The sequence below is a fragment of the Gracilinanus agilis genome, chromosome 2, assembly GCF_016433145.1.
Source record: "Gracilinanus agilis isolate LMUSP501 chromosome 2, AgileGrace, whole genome shotgun sequence".
Lineage (NCBI taxonomy): Eukaryota > Metazoa > Chordata > Mammalia > Didelphimorphia > Didelphidae > Gracilinanus > Gracilinanus agilis.
Genome location: NC_058131.1, coordinates 83,291,429 through 83,309,265, shown reverse-complemented (window position 1 = coordinate 83,309,265; position 17,837 = coordinate 83,291,429). Strand labels below are relative to the sequence as shown.

Here is a 17,837-nt window from a genome sequence, read left to right as displayed (position 1 = left end):
CCTTCCTTCCTTCCTTCCTTCCTTCCTTCCTTCCTTCCTTCCTTCCTTCCTTCCTTCCTTCCTTCCTTCCTTCCTTCCTTCCTTCTTTCCTTTCTTTCTCTACCTTTAATTTCTTCCTTCTCCAAACTCTCCTCCATACAGATGCCATTTTCCAAATGTACAGATCTAATCATGCCAGCTCCCTATTCAATAATCTCCAATGACTCCTTCTTACTTCTAGAAACAAAAATCAACTCCTCTCTTTGTAATTTAAGGCTTTTCACAAATTTGCCCCTTCCCGACTTTGCAATTTTCTTACATATTGCTACCTTCTACATACTTGATGGTCCAGCCATATTGACCTACCTTGTATTCATTACCTGTGATCCATAATCTCCTCCTCCCTATGCCTCTGTACTGTTTATCCTCTATTCTGGTAATGACTTTTCCCTCCTAACTTCTAAATCATGAGACTCTCTGGCTTCTTTCATGATTCAGCTTAGATGCCACCTTTTATAGGAGGCTTTTCCTGGTACCTCCACTGCTATTGCCTTTCCTTTTGAGGTTACCTGACACGAATTCTGGATGTTTCTTTTATGTGATCATTCAGGTACATATTATTTCCTTGTGAGTTCCTTGAGGGTAGGAACTGCCTTTCTTTTTTCTTTGTATCCTCAGGGCTTGTAGCAAGCCCTTAATAAAATGTTTATTGATTAGTTAAGACTCTGGAATTTTATAGGATTTTCTCAATGAGATCTATATCTCAGGTAACAATCTATAACTAGTTCTTTTTTTATTGTGTATTCAGTAAAAACTAAATGAATTTCTACCCCTCCCACACCTCTTCATAAAAACAAACCTCATTTGACCCTTCCTCCTGCCCTTAAACTATTCATCTTAGTCTACACCTTTCTTCTCTTTCCCAATCAAACTCTTACAAAAGATTGTCAACATTTGTTCCCACTTTCTCTTCTTCTCTCAGTCCCCTTTCAACCCTTTGCTGTCCCATCTGGCTTCTCTGACCTCTTCACCAAACTGAAATGGCTCTCTCCAAAGTTACCAAAGCTCTCCCAAGTGCCAAATCCTCCTCTTTCTTGCCCTTTTCAGAGCACTGCTGAGAAGGATGATCACCTCTCCTCCTAAATACTCTCTCCTCTCTGAGACTTCGTGACATTGTCTTATTTTAATCTGAAAATATTCTAGAGATAGTCTGGCTTGGCTGGATTTTGCACTAAGTTTTCTGTGGCTTATTTTCTCTTTAAGTTGCTTTTTGCTGTTTCATGAGTTGATACTCTTAATAATCTTGTGCCATTTTCTTTAACTTTTACCTTCCATTTTAGAATCAATACTGTGTGAAGGGATCTAAGTGATTTTCCTGGAGTCACATAGGTAGGAAGTATTTGAGATCAGATTTGAACCCAGAATCTCAATTGAACTCAGGACTCTCAATCCATTGAGCCACCTAGCTGCCCTTGTGCCATTCTTTTGAAAATCTCTTCATACTACCATGGATGTAAATCAGAAATGAATCTGTAACTTGTAGTCTTAGAAATTGGCCTGTAGGTACTATGAGGCTGTGCCTTGATCCTGGTCACATTGCTAGTATGTCTATGTGTCAGAGGCAAGTTCTCTTTCATAATGTGGTGCAAATGCCATTGCTTTCTAAACCAGTATTACTCATGGCTGTCTTGTTTTCTGGTATGGAGGGTAAATGGGACTAGATTTGAAAGGGGCATTAGAGCCCCTCTGATCCTGACTCCTCATTATAGATGAGAACACTGTAGCCAAGGAGGGTTGGAGACCTTGCCCAAAGCTGCACAGATACATAGGATCAGAGAAAGTTTTTAAACAGGTTCAGTGCTTTATCCAGAATCCAGAATGCTCTACCCTTAAGCTGTTTGTCTCTCCTGTTTCCAGGCTAAAACTAGGTCTAGTCTCTTTAAATTTCCTGGTTGTGACATGATTTCACTGCCTATTTTTTAAAATAAGGCTTTATGTATTAAAAATAATCCAACAGCTATTAATTACAGCTTTGATCTCAGGCTTCTAACCATCTAATATTTCTAAAGTAGAACCTGGGAATTAAGTGAGGACAACCAAAAAAAAAAACCCACAGAAGATAGTTGTGGCTCTGTTCTGTTTATGCCTGATCTGAAGAAAGGACTAAACCAAATAAAGGACTCAACTTTGTTGTCAAAACCATAAAACAAGCACTCTCTGAGCCTTCTTTCTCAGGTCATGGTTTAGGGAATATAGTTAAAGCTAGATTGTGGTTATAAGGGAACAAAAAAAAAACAACAACAAACAAAGCAATTCCCTCTTGCTCCCTTGGTAGCAAGAAAAGTCTTAGACACAGACACTCAGAGTACTAACTGGCTAGTCTTCCTAATGTTATTGGCACAATGTGAATCAATCACTGAATGCTGTCAAAATGCTGTCACTACCAGCATGGGAAACAGTAGGGCTTAGAGGGAAAACATTAGACTGTAGTTGAAAATCTGTGTTTAAGTACTAGCCTTGCCACTTACTAGGTGGGTAACAGTGGCAAAATCATTTCACCTCTCTGAAACTCAGTTCTCTTCTCTGTAGAACTAGGGGGCAGAATCAAATGGCCTCTGAAGGTTGTTCTAGCTCTAATAGTTCAGGATGCACATTTTATCATAGTTCTCAACTAAAGGTATAGTTTGGGAACAGAGGTAGGTCATAAAAATTGGGGGAGGAACAGCTCGAGTTAGAGAAGAGGCAGTGGGAGATCTCCCATGGAGTCAGGAGCCCAAGGGCCAAGAGACAGGAGCTGGCAGTCATGCTCACCTCTCCCCTATGTGCTTTGGCAAGGGTGCCTCCCAAGGAGAACTGGGCCCTTCACAGAGTGGCCAACTTTTTTGGAACCAAACTCTGGGCTCTATTCTGTTGCTTCTTTTCCCTGCTCTACCATGAGCTCCCTGACAATAACTACATTGTTCCCTACTTCTCTATCTGGATGTTTCCTTTGCTCAGCTCTGAGTGGTCATGGGATACTGTAAACCTCTGCCTTATATACAGTTAGCTTGTCCCATAAACACTTCTTCCTAGATAAGCAGCCATTATTAGTATCATTCTTCTAGTTAGCAGAAGAGAGAAAAGCAAAGTCAGGATGTCTGTGAACCTAATAAAAACTAAAATGTCCTTCAGCTAATTATATTTGAGTGATATTTTTGTATTTTTAAAAATACATCTAAATATTTGTTTCTGTCTCTTTCTCTCAGTCTCTGTCTCTCTTATCTGATAAGTAAGGAAAAGGGTAATTGAGAAGAGAAGATTTGGATCAGTCACTGTGATCTGTACTTACATTTTTGTTAAGAGAACAAAGCAGGAAAGCAAAATCACAATACATCAAAGCCTTTTCTTTTTGCCCAAGATCTTTGTAGCACTGAAAAAAATAAAAACAAAACCAAAGTAATGTCTTAAAAAATAACACAAAATTTCAAACACTTAAAAAAATCATTCTTGGTTACCTTTGCCAAATATACATAGTTGTACTTGGAATATCCAGGTTTTAACTCTTCAGCCTAGTCAAAGAATCAAAGCAAAACAAAATGAAAACAAGCAAAAAAGGGCAAGGAGAAAATGAGAAATAAATGATGAGAATAAAAGTCATCAATTCCAAATGCCAACATATACATTTCACTAAGATTACACTTTACTTTATTAAAGGTATATCTTTTTAATCAGATACAGTACTACATTATCATTTGGAAGAAAATATCATTTGCTTTTGGATCAATTTATAAAAATTTTACTTGTTATTGAAAGAGATGTCTACTTCCAAATGCATTTATCTATATCCCTTAGCACTTATCCTTACATTATTATCTTCACAGAAATTCATTATCATTTTGTGTATTCTTTGTGATATCATATTTTCCTTTGAAAATAAATATATTGAACTTAAGATGGCTTGAACAACTGAATTTTTAAAATTTACTTTACAAATATGGGATTGGAGAGAAGTGACTAGGTAATAGTATCCCTGAAAAAGATATGAGAGTTTATGCAAACTTCACACTCAAAATGAGTTAAGAGTGTGATATGGCCATCAAAAAACTCACTGTGATTTTAGGTTGCATTAAGACACAAATTTAAAAAAGAGGGAGGAAGAGTAGTAGCAGAGATCTAGAGTGCTAAACAAAACTGTAGTATGGAGTACTGGGTACACTGCACTGTAGGAAAGAAAACTACTGACAGCCTGGACCAGGTCCAAAGGAAGATGACAAGATGGTGAGAAACTGCAGGCTATGTTGTTGTGGATAAAATGAGGTAATTAAGGATATTTAACCTGGAAAAGGTGTGTATATACATGAGAGTGTGTGTGTGTGGGGGGGGAGGTAGTGCAGGATGATTGTCTGAGCATTCTACAAGGTAATTATGGGGAAGGGGGTTAGGCTTATTTTACTTGGCCCCCTGGAGAAGATTTAGGAACAACAGGTGAAAGTTTCCAAGTACATTTAAACTAGATGTAAGTACAAATGTGTGCGAGAACCTCCTCATTCTTAGAACTATTGGAAAGTAGAATGGGCTATATCATGAGGTCCCTGGCTCTACATTTCCAGAGGTTTTCAAGGGTGACCATTTGTCACAGATATTGTAGAGGTGATTCACATTCAAATATGGGTTGGCCTATATGGCCTCTAAAGGGTAGGTCTGATAAGAGAAAGAAGTGGGATGTTAAATCTTATTGGCATCTTATGCTTGCTACATATCTCTGTCTCTTGCTCCTGATCTACAAAGAATGGGGTTCAGGTCTCCAGAGAGTAGGGATAACTCCCAAAATAAGGGGTCTTGGGAACTAAGCAGATAATACAAGTTCCATGTTGCAGAGGCTGATATACTGTGGTACAATTGAACATAATGGACTTCTCTACTAGCAGCAATGTAAGGATCCATAACAATTCTGAGGGACTTATGAGAAAGAAAACTAGCCACATTCAGAGGAAGAACTGTGGGAGGAGAAACACAGAAGAAAAACAACTGCTTGAACACATGGGCTGATGGGGATATGATTGGGGATGTAGACACTAAAAAATAACTCTAGTTCAACTATCAGTAATATGGAATTAGGTCTTAATCAATGATACATGTAAAACCCAGTGGAATTGTGCATTGGCTATGGGGGGGAGGGTTGGGAGGGTTTGGGGGAGAGGGAAAGAACATGAAACATGTAACTATGGGAAAATATTCAAAATAAAAATAAAAAAGGAAAAAATAAAAAAATATCAATAATTTGTTTATATTCACTATCATATTCAATGACCGTATTGTTTATATTTAGTACCTATAAATTGTCTCTTTTGCCCCTGGAGACAGTGTACTTAATACAGCCTGTCTTTCTTTTGTATATAGTTATTATAATACACTGAACAATCTCTTTTCCTCTGTCTCTGTCTCTCTGTCTTTCTTTGTCTCTCTCTTTCTCTCTCTCTGTCTCATAGTAAATATATATTTACATATATATGCACACATATATGCATTCACATACAAGGTTCTCCCATATATCTTATGTCTAATTTAAGTTTACTTCTTGGAAACTTTCACCCATTGCTCCTAAATCTCCTCCATGGGGCCAAATAGAACTTATGGTATTAGAGATGGTCGTTTCTCACATCTCAATGCCCTGTCCTGTCAGGATCTTTTTGGATCCTGAGTCTGTCATCCAGTGCTCTAATCATCCCTCCCATCTTTGTGTCATCTGCAAATATGTTATCTATGCCAAAAAAAATAAGATGAAAAATAACATGGAATCAAGCACAAATCCCTTGATGTGCTGCCCTGCGGACTTCCTTGCATGTTAGTGTGACCCATTAACACCTGCTTCTTGTTGATATTGTCATAATCCCTGTAATTCATGATGCTGTAAAGGGGACAAGGCTAACTTCTCAGTGACATGCCTCGACACATGTTTGAGTACTGCCTATAAATTTGCCACAGACAATTCATGGCTCTCTGTGGTCCACATGAAGAATGGTTGAAGGAACTGTGGTTGATAAGCATAGGGAAGAGAATACTTTGGGGTACATGATAGCTCTCTTGGCCCCAGAGAGTAGAAACAGGAACACTGTGAAATTCGAAAAAATGGCAAATTTAAACCTAATGTCAGAAGAAAAAAAAACCACAAAGCTTTACTAACAATATTAGAACTATACAAAAGTTTGCCTGAGAAGGTAATGGGTTCTCCTGCTTTGGATATTTCTAAGCAAAGAATGGGCAACTATCGATATATAATATCATAGGGGGATTTTTTTTCGGGATTTGGATGAACTGATCACTGAAGTCTCCTTTAACTCTAAACTTCTGTGAATAATAAAGCATTAGGCCTTTACCAGAAAATTTAAGAAGCAAGAATCCTTTTTGCTATAAAAAGTATTGCTACAATTTAAATTGTTTGCCTTGATGGCAACATTTAAAAACATTTAAACTAGAAATGAGTTATATTTGTAATATACTATTAAAGATATGAAAACATACATTTAGATATTTTTTCTACATGTCTTCCAAGGTAGCTGGAATGAGTTAAAAGTATTTTTTCAGTTATCAAAATAAACTGCATAAAACTGCCAATTCATTTCTATAGTCCTATATAATCCTATATAAATTCAGTGTATCAATACCCTGAATTTACATAGGACTATAGTTTCTACGTATTTTCATATATTTTATTTCACTTAATCCTCCCAATGGTCCTATGAAGTACTGCATACACTATTATTTGTATCCTACAAAGTGAAAAAACCAAGAGTCCCACAGAAGCTACATGATTATTCTATCCTTGGGCCAGGATCCAACCTCAGATCTTCTAACTTCCAATCAATTGCACTTTGCTATATTCTTATTGTTTTTCAGTCTTTTCAATCATGTCCGACTCTTTGTGACCCTATTTGGGGTTTTCTTAGCAAAAGTACTAGAGTGGTTTTCTGTTTCCTTCTTTATCTCATTTTATATATGGGGAGACAGATGCCAATGGGGTGATGTGACTTACTCAGAGTCAAACAGCTAGTGTCTGAGGCCAAATTTTAACTCAGGAAGAGAAACATTCCTGACTTCAGTCCTGACACCCTATCCATTAGACCACTTAGCTACCTTCCATTATATTATAGTACTCATTTATTTCTAACTTGTGAATTTTGAACCTGTAAACACATGCTATTTTAGAAATCATAGAATCATAGTAATGAGAAAGATTAGAATTACAGATTGTTGATATAATATCTGCAAATAATTCCCATAAATTACTATTCCTCTATTTTATTCAACTCATAAAAAGATTATTGAGATTATCTCATTTGCCAGTACGATTTCATCTCTCACCTTCTTTGCTTTTCTCTATTACCAATAATACCTTATTTAATGAATCTTTGCCTAAAGTAACAGCATACAGAGTTCTTGTCAGAAAGAAAGGGTGTCATAAAAGCAGCATAATATAAAGTTTTTATGCTCAAGGAATTAAGAATCTGGTTGGGTCAGCCAGTCAAACACACACAAACAATTAAAGAATAAGAGAAATATGTAACTGTGTGCAAAATTATGATTCTGAGTATAATAGCTACATAGGAAAGAAGGCAGACAGAAGTCATTATAGATGTAAGTGGTTAAGAAAGGCTTCTTGAAGAAGATATGCCTTGATCTGAGCCTTGAAGAATGGAAAAGATTTGGATAGCTGGAAAGACAAGGAAGGAGGGCATTCCAAGAGCTTGGCAAATACTGCCAAAATGCTCGCCTATTCTGATTACGGGTAACTAAGAGTTCTTCAGACAGAAATATCCTTACAATGGAACTATGCCATTTATCTAGCTACTATAAGGATAGGTTAGGGAGAGGGGCTACATCTGTGATATTATTGGTAGAAGGAACTTCCAGGTGAAGAAATTCCTTCATTAGGGTCATCACCTTGGTTACATAGTTCAGGATCAGAGAGCCAGTATGTCAGAGGTGAGACCCGAACCTATTGGGTCTTCTCAGCACCAGTGCTAGTTTTGCATGCACTGTGATATACTGCCTCTCAAGCTGTCATAAATTGATGGAAATATATTTTATAATCATTCTTTTGCTGACTCAAACTTTTTCTTTCATTTGAGCAAATGAATGGAAATATCCATTAAGAGACAGTGATCTACATGAAGAATGTTACTAATTCTTGGACAAGTATATATGTGTATATAGCTCACTTCCAAGTTAGACAGTCATGAAGCAAGAATAATAGTTAGAAAATGATGGTTGGACATCAAGCTAATGGGCTCTAATGGGATTCATATCAGGTCCATAGATCAAGAGGAAGACTTCTATCTCATTGAATAAATCCTATTTGGAGAACTGAGGAAGAGAACAAAGGTAATCATCCCAAAGAATAAGGATGTGTGGCTGTGTTGTGAGTTGTACCAATGGAAATAGTACTTTCATTGAGGAGATCAGAAACTCACAAAAGAAGTGAAGTATAATAAATTGACCTTCAGATTTATAAGCCAGTCTAATGTAGTTTTGGTGAGTGTGACTTGATCACCAGAGCCTAATCACTCCAGGGTGAATTGAAAAAACTGAATATTTTTGAACCTAATAAGTTCAGTGGAAACCCCAAAAGGTTAAATCTTGGCTTTGCCAGATTTCCTAGATAATTTTAAATTAAAAAATACAAATTATTTGGGTCAAATATTTCTTGCCTAAGGATACTGTTTATAGTTCCCTCATAGGAAAGAGTCATCTGTTACATATCAAAGGCAATTTGAATACTCTGTCACATGTAACTGGTATGTAAGAATTATAACTTCATGTCATCAATTTTATAGTAGCATTCCTTTAGCATGCTAGGTTACTGTTAAATTTGTGATAAATGGACAATTAATTTTTTTAAATAAAGGCTGGTAGCATGATTACCTTCAGGAAATTTTTCAAAGCGTCCTCTAAAGTCGAAGTTGGAATCATGCCAAAAAGAACTGAGGCCATTTTCTTCTCCATCCAATTCAAATTGAAAACCTATAGAAAAACACCCCTTTTTAGCTGGTTGTCTGACTTATCAGTCTCTTTTGTTAGACCTAACCATGCTGGTAGACTTCAACAGTTATTAAAAAGAGTTTTATGAAATTAATTTCAAAGAAAAATGAATTCCATAAGTGTTATGTTAAAATGATTTTAGAAATCACCATGGAAAAGAAATTTCCACTTTAAGAATTTAAAGAAAAAATCATCCATATTAATTCCACTGAACTCATATTGGTTTGTCAAGATTGTAAAATACGTTTATTTATAGCTTATGTTAGCTATCTATTGTTTTAGTTCAGTTCAAGACATTAATGATTTTGTTTAATAGATACATATGATTCATATCACAGATAATGAAAAACCAAAGCTGAATGTCTCACAGCATGGGAAAAAATGCTTAGAAAATTCATTAGTATACTATTCTCGTGTTTATCATAAAACTCAGATTTTGATCAATCAATCAATCAATCAATAAACACTGGGTAAGCACATAGGCACTGTGCTAAGTACTGGGGATTCAAAAAGGAAAGGAAAGCAGTTCCTGAAGGCTCAAAGAGCTTATTGTATTCCAATAGGAAAAATGCTATGGAAACATATAGGCAAGTGAAGCATGTAAACACACAGATAAGTATATACAAAATAGAAGTGAGGTAGCCTTTGAGGGGCAGACATTAGTAGTTTGGGAAACAAGAAAGGCTTTATGCAGAAAGGGCCATTTGGGCTGAGCCTTAAAGGAAATCAGGGATTCTGGAAGATTACTTTTTGATTTTTAAAAATATTTTCCAATTGTATTTTCATCTGGGCCCTCTCTTAGGAGCAGCCTGCTGCCCATGTTTGATGCCTTTGGTATCCCCTTTCCCCATCCCCTCATCATCTTATATCTGGATGGTTCTCACAGTACCCTGTCATCAATGTCTACCTTCTTCAACCATCTTTCACACAGCTGCCAAAGCTGCATTGCTAAGGTACAGATCTGATCATGTTCCTTCTCCACTCCAAAATCTTATTTCCTATGCCAAGACAATGTGACTCAAACTCTTTGGCCTGGCATCGGAGATCATCTAAGAACTAGCACCAACCTGCCCAGAGAACTGTTTATACTTTGTAGTAGGTGAATGAATGTTGATTGATTGATGCAGCTCTTTGTGCTAGCCAAACTGGACTCCTGGCTGTTCCCCGAATCTAGTGTACTGTTTATCAGTACTGGGATTTCACACAAGTTCCTTTCTGGTCAGGAATAAACCTTTTTCTCATCTCCAGTGCCAACCAAATGCCTAGCACATAGCAGGCACTTGGTAAATGCTTCTTTGTTTATTGATTTCCACCGTCCAAAATCCTTCCAGGATCAATACAAGTATCAACTTCACTAAGAAATCTTTAGTCCTTCCTTCCCATTCCCCTCCCCCTCGCCGATTAGTGTTCTCTCTTTCCTCAGCTGTGACTATGTCTCCTTCTCTGGAGTTCTCTCTTTTTTTTAAATTACCTTCGGTGTCCACTCCATCTTCTACTCAATGGTGTTCCTGTTGCACCCCTCTAGGAGGATGTCATCTCTTTGGAAGTTGGGACTATTTTTTAAAATCTCATGTCCACACATATTTAACTTGATATTTGAGCTAAGATATTTATTGAAATGGTGCTGAACAGACAGCTAGGTGGTTTGGTGGATAGTGTGCCAGACCTGGAAATGGGAGGTCCTGGGTTCAAATCTAACCTCAGATACTTCCTAGCTATGTGACTCTGGGCAAGTCACTTAATCCCTGCTCTTTTAACTTGGAACTGATACTTAGTATTGGTTCTAAGATAGCATAAGGGTTTTTTTTTTAAAGAAAGTGCTGAAAATGTGATAAGGAAACACGCAGACACATTTCACAACTGTCACTGAAGTTTACACTGGTTAAATGAATGTAGAATAGCAAATGTGTATCACCATTTAACACTATGCTCAGCCATCAATTTAGGTAAAAGAGACTCACAGAATAGCAGTATCTTCCATTGAGGTAATACAAAAAGGGTTCATCAGGTATAAGTTCAATTGCTCTATCTAGATGTTTCTGAAAGAAAAACCAATCAAAAGGAAATTTCAATTAGGAAGTTTAAGGAATTATTGAGCTTAATAAATTACATTGAGATCTGGAAAAATATAACAAATCATTCTTTTGGTAAACAATTTTCAAAACTAATCTTTATTGAAATCCTATCAATAAAGATAAAAGAAATTTATTATATCAGAGCCCACACACAATGACCAAAGAATTCTACAGTCAATTTAAGGGGAAAATTCTGGTTACAAAATAGAAGTTGTTTAAAACCTCAAATTCACATCTGCTTGCAATTTGACTTAGTGATCTAGAGTGGGGCAGACAAATTTCTGAGCCAGGATGAAATGTATTATTATACATTTATAATGTATAATATATATAGCCAAGTGAAAAGCAAAGTCAGGTTCTTCACGTATGGCCAAAATGACCTCATTTTGACATAGACAGCTTGGCAACCAAGGAACAATTCACTGGCCACTCCTGTATCTCACAGGTCCTATGAGTAAAAGTTTGCTGGTCCCTTTATAACTAAAGAGGCACTCACATTTCTTTGCATTGCATTCTCCATCTTATTGATATGGAAAATTTTAATCCTAAACTGATTTCCTTGACTATATTTCTGCTCCAGGATTGTTACCCAATTTCATTTAACCATTCTAATTAGATCTTAATGACCCTGTTGTATTTGTTTAGTGTTTAGGTAGGCATTTTTCTTTTAAATAAGCTGTCAAAGATGGATATTCTCAAATGTGGATTTCTGGATGATGGGTTTCTATCAAGCAAAGACTATCTATACTTGTAGTCCAAAGCCAAAAAGTAAGAGTTTGATGATTATTTAGTGTTTGAGATTATTAAGATAAATTTCTTCAGCACTAATTATAAGTAGTATTAGCAACATTATTAAATATTAGGTTATTTAATAGCATGTCACAGATATTCCTTATGTTCTTTTGTATACAATGGGCAAGATCTCCTTACTAAGGAGGGAGAAAATTGATTTCTTCTGAGGGGAGACAATTTCTAAATATACCAGGTCATGAATAAGGTTGGGAGACATGTGGTCTTTTTAAAAAGACAAAAATAACAAAAATATTAATTTCTATAGCTAGAAATCATTTACTTTATAATGACTGTGTTAAGAATGTTCCGAATCATGTAGAAAGGAGAAAAGTGATAATTGAAAGGGCAATATTACTTTATAAAAAAACAAATGTGTGAAAAACTTGGACATCTGATTAAATGGGAATATAAAATCACAGATGAAAGGATAGCAGATATTCTTTACTGGGCACAGGAGGATATCACTAATTCTGGATTTCATTTTCATCAAATAAATGACATTTATATTAATATTACCAAAGTGAAATAGTAACAGTTCCAGGACAATATGATTTTTAATAATATATTTTGTGGTGATACATTACAAATGCAAAGTTAAGGGAAAAAGACTAAAATATCTTCTAATGATAGAATTTTTTCTACTGATCTGCAAAATTGTGATTAGACCTTACCTATGATTGCATGGTTAGTTAATTTGCTATCAGTGAAATCTAGTGTCTAATCATTAATCTGTAAAAAAAAGAGCATTCATCTGTCTAGTTTCTCTTAACCTAAAACTATACATCCATACTCATTTTCAACAATTTCATTTTTTGACTTAAAGATAACCATTTGGATTTTTCTCATTGTTTAAAAAATAAAAGTCAAATATTAGATCTAATTTTATTGAATAAGTTTAACAACTTCATTTATATTAAAAATTATAATCTGAAAAAAGATACCTTAAAAAGCTGGCCATATCGGATTTTATTTTGTAATCCCCCACACTCAGCTACACAGCCACACAAATTAGCATACCTAAGAAGACACTATAGTTAAAATAGTGACACGAAATCAAATAGCTTCAAATTAAACAATGAAATTTATTAGTTGATTCAGTCATTGAAAATCAAAAATATTCCTAAAAATTCGAGACTTAAAAGTGAAGGCATAAGCATTAAAATTAAAGGCTTTCAAATAGAAAGAGTACAACCAAATAAAATACTACCCAGTCTGGATATTTTATTCTTCCAAATATTATTCTTTGGAGTATCTGTGCACATGTACACATAAAATAATTGTAAAAGCAATATGTTCTCCTTAATTACTTTCTAATTATTAGGCATATGTAGACTGTTTTAAATATGATCATATCAGCATACAAATTATTTTGCATAAAATGCAATTTGCATATAAGAGATGCTTAATGTTTGTTAAATTAAATGAATATATATTATACAATATGTATCTTGTAAACAGGTAGATAAAAGGTAGCCTTGGCAGGGAAGGATTCCCTTAGCTGGGGACCAGGGAAGGCATCCTGCAGCAGGTGGAATTCAAGCTGAGTCTTGAAGGAAATTAGTGAAACTAAGTTGAGGAGGTGAGGAAGAACATTCCAGGCATTAGGTGATAACCAGTGCAAAGTTATAGAGAGAGGAGATGGAGGAAGAATATGTAGGCAGACCAATGAAGCTGAGCATAGAATGCATAAGGAAAGAAGGTGTAAGAAGACTGGAGAGGTAAGAAGACTGGTAAATGATCAGAAAGGAGTTTAAATGTGCTTTAGAATACCATTAGACAGGATACCATTGGACTTCTGAGTCCATACAGAGTCTGAGTTAATATAGAAAAAAAAACATGCAAAATGTTTGTACTTCTTTTTATAGTTCCTGATTTATTTTTATACAAGTATGTTATAGGTTTTTTATTATGTTTTTATGTATTTATTTAATTTATAATATTTTTCCATGGCTCCATGATTCATGTTCTTTCCCTCCCCTCCTCCCTCCCATAGCCAACAAGCAATTCCACTGGGTTTTACATGTATCATTGATCAAGACCTATTTCCATATTATTAACATTTGTAATATAGTGATTGTTTAGAATCTACATCCCCAATGTAGAACCGTGTGATCAAGGAAATGTTTTTTCTTCTGTCTTTCTACTCCCACAGTTCTTTTTCTGGATATGGATAGCATGCTTTCTCATAAGTCCCTCAGAATTGTCCTGGATCATTGCATTGTTACTAGTAGAGAGGTCCATTATGTTCTATTGTACCACAGTATTTCAGTCTCCTTTTGCTCTGAATCAATTCCTGGAGGTCATTCCAGTTCACATGGAATTCCTCCAGTTCATTATTCCTTTCAGCACAATAGTATTCCATAACTATCAGATACCACAATTTTTTCAGCCATTCCCCAATTGATGGACATCCCCTCATTTTCCAATTTTTTTGCCACCACAAAGAGCATTGCTATGAATATTTTAAGCATGTCTTATGTTGAAATAAAAATATCTTGTTCACTTTGAATTTTGTATTCACATGTACATCAGATATATTTAAATCAATATACCTTTATTTTAAAAAACTGTATTTGCAGTTAGGTGCTTTTTTTTTCCTGAGGGATTCAAATAAAAATCCTTATATCCTGAATCTACACCAAGAAAAGCCAGGCTAAAAACATACTTAAAGTTGGGAAAGAAAGGTGCCTTCACATTTCTGCTTCACCTTAGTCCATTGACAACCCAGAATGCATTGTTTCATTTGGATATGTAACTTGTTAATGTCTTAAGTATTTTTGTTTATATTTTCCTGACCTAGAAATGCCAATTTTTAAACGTTTTATAAATATATGTGTGTATCTGTATAGATCTGACTCTTACGCATGAGTTTTGAAATAAAAAAAATATTGCTGAGGGAATTATGAACCAGCTGCTCAAGTTATTATAGCCCTTGGTAATTTGAAGAGTTAATTCCCAGGAAACTATTATTAACAATTACATAATGGTACTAAAAGTGTCCTATTTCAAAATTTAATATAAGCAGAAATTATATTTTATAGGGGTAACAACTGTATTCTATTATATATTAAAGTGGGAAAATTTATTTCTCATGCTAGTGTAAAAGTAAACATTGTGTTTTATTTTGTTTAAATAACTAAAAGGAAAACTTGTCATTGGAAATTTGTATTTGTCCTAAATCTGAATATTGTTTATCAGAGACAAGTGTGTGTATATGTGCGCATGTGCGTGAGTGTATACTTTGGATGTTTAAAAAAAGCAGTGGAGTAAAATATTTAGATTTGTGTTTCAGGAAAATCCCTTCAGTAGCAGATTGGAGAATGAATTAGAGTGGGAAGAGACTTGAAGCATAGAGACCAATTAGGTAACTGTTTCAATAGCCCAAGTGGGAGAAAATTATTGGGTTGTATAAATAGAGAAAAAGGGAATGCTATGAAAGTGGAAATGACAGGATTTGGTGATGGGCTGATTATGTGTGGTGGGGCATTGAAGAAGATATGTTGTGAACTTGGAGGACTGGAAGGATGGTAGTGCCCTGGACAGTATTATTTAAATGTGGTTGAAAGGAGGGTTTGGGAGGAAAGAGAATGAATTCTGTTTTGTGCATGCTGAGTTTGAGATACCTGTGATATATCCAGTTGGTATTTCCAAAAGGAAGTTGGTTAAGTGACTTGCCCAGGGTCACACAAAAAGTGACTGAGGTCATATTTGAACACATGACCTCTCATCTCTATCCCTAGTTCTCTATCCACTGAGCCACCTACTTGTCCTATTCTCCAGTAATTCTTTTGAGGCTTCAGACTAATTTATATTTTTCTTGGAGGCTTTGGGTGCAACAATGTTGACTTTGAGTTGTATTCTGAATTTGTGTTTTGTTCTCCCTCACCAAAGTAAATTTCTATGTTGAGTTTTTGTTGTTATTTGCTCATTTTCAACTTTTTTCTTTTCTTTTAACTTAAAAAAAACTGTTGTAGGTGTGTTCCATTCCTATGGTGAATATTTCTAAGCTTCCTGTTCCAAGCTTCAGGTTCTCTGCATACCTTCTTCAGAACTAACTCTGAGATCTTTAAGTTTTCAGTTCTTCCAAGGTGCTACGATTTAAGAAATGTTTTTAATACTCTCCTGAACTGTGGTCTCTCTAATTCTGACTGGGCTGTGAATGACCACAAGCACTCTTTTCCATCTTGAAACTGTGAACAGGGTCCCACGGTCTCCTGCTCCCCTGCAGCCATAAGTGTTGATGTGTTCTTGTGCTCCTCCTCACCCTAGGACTGTGATCAGAGAAAGCAAAAGCCTATCTAAAACAGATCTGTGTCCCAGCAATACAACAGAATCCTGTACCCTTGGCAAACAATGGGATTCCAGCAATTTCCTTCTGATCAGTTGTCTAAACCTCTGCATGTGGCTGAGAGTTCAGGAAGCCTTTCCTTGGATTCAGCCACCCCCAAGGCCTGTGTAAGGGGATGTAAGTGGTCTGTCTTGGCACTCTGTTCTGCATTCCACTCTTACCCCAATGCAACAGACTGGGAAAATTGTTTCACCCCATCCTTTTGTGGATTCTACTTGCTCCAGAATTCATTTTGAGGTGATGTGTTAAAGTTGTTCATAGAGTAATTTTGTAGAGATGTAGGTAATGCACCTTCTCTGCCATCTTGGCTCCACCACTACCAATATTTATTTTTCTAATTAATAATGATTTAGAGCATTTTTTCATATAGCCATATTTAGATTTGTTTTCATTCAAAAACTTTATATTCATATCTTTTGATTATCTTTTGGGGAAATGTCATATTCTTATAAATCTGACAAAGCTTTTCTATACATTTTAGATATGAGACCTATATCCAAGAAGCTGTTTATAGATTCCCTCCTCCTACCCCAGTACTGTTTTTCTTCCAGATGGCAGGGAGCCAGGGTCAGCCACCAGGATAGAGCCCTTCCTAACCCCCCCTCTGGCTAATGACAGTTTTTGTTTAACAAGTATCATGCTTGTCCTCAGACCAAGAAGTTCATTCAACATCCATCAGACAGATATGTTAAGATCAAGAGAAACTGGGATAAACCAAGAGGTACTGACAACAGAGTGCAAAGACAATTCAAGGGCCAGATCTTGATAATCAATATTGGTTATAGAAACAATAAGGAGACAAAACATGTGTTATGCTTTACCCTACCAGCAGAGAATGAAGTAATATAGGGAGATACTGGAGGAAATGTTTATATATTTATTCTTGATATATCTATGATATATCTTGATATATTCTTGATATATTTGTAAAAGCCAATTAATTTAGTTAAATTGCAGTTAATAAGTGATTAAATGGAATCAGGATGCTAGTTACTGGCTCCCTAAAATTTAAGGAACCAAGTTGGTGGGGACTCACTGATCAATGGAAGAAAAAAGAGACATCATAATCCCCTCAGAGTTCTTGAGAACCCTGAGGAAGAGCGGGAGATAAAGCAGACTTGGCCTTCAGATAGTGATGTCACATTACACATATTCATCATTATGAATCTTGTAGCCTATTTACATGCACAATGATTCTTTTCATTGACTTTGAGTCTCTGGGCCTCAGATTTCTCATCTATACAATGAAGGGATTGGCTTAGATGATTTCTAAAGTTTTTAACAACTACAAAGCTATGATCCTGTGTGATCCTTCTGAGATCAGATTGTCCACCAAAATTCATAATTTCATTGAACCAGTTGACCACCATCATTTATACTGAACAGATCTAATATGTTCCTTGCAACATCACCTGTTAGGTCACAGGGGAGAAATATTAAATTGACTGAGGAAAATTTGAACACTAAATGATCCATCAACGAGCATTTATTATGCATCAGTTTTGTATTAGTCACTGTGTTAAGTGTCAGGCGCTATCTTTGAGGAGTTTACAGTCTAGTGGAGGGGGACATATATATATATATATATATATATATATATATATATATATATATATATATATATA

General features: G+C 35.7%; 1 protein-coding gene across 1 annotated transcript in view; it reads right to left on the bottom strand.

Moving 5' to 3' along the window:
- The window catches only part of RMDN2 (regulator of microtubule dynamics 2), a 58,663-nt gene that overhangs the window by 6,162 nt on the left and 34,664 nt on the right, over positions 1–17,837 (bottom strand). The window contains exons 5-9 of the mRNA XM_044660626.1: positions 12,806–12,881; positions 10,959–11,036; positions 8,881–8,979; positions 3,474–3,527; positions 3,308–3,388 (exon numbers count right to left, since the gene is read on the bottom strand). Coding sequence (XP_044516561.1) covers positions 3,308–3,388; positions 3,474–3,527; positions 8,881–8,979; positions 10,959–11,036; positions 12,806–12,881 — 388 coding nt within the window. The remainder of the gene's footprint in view (positions 1–3,307; positions 3,389–3,473; positions 3,528–8,880; positions 8,980–10,958; positions 11,037–12,805; positions 12,882–17,837) is intronic.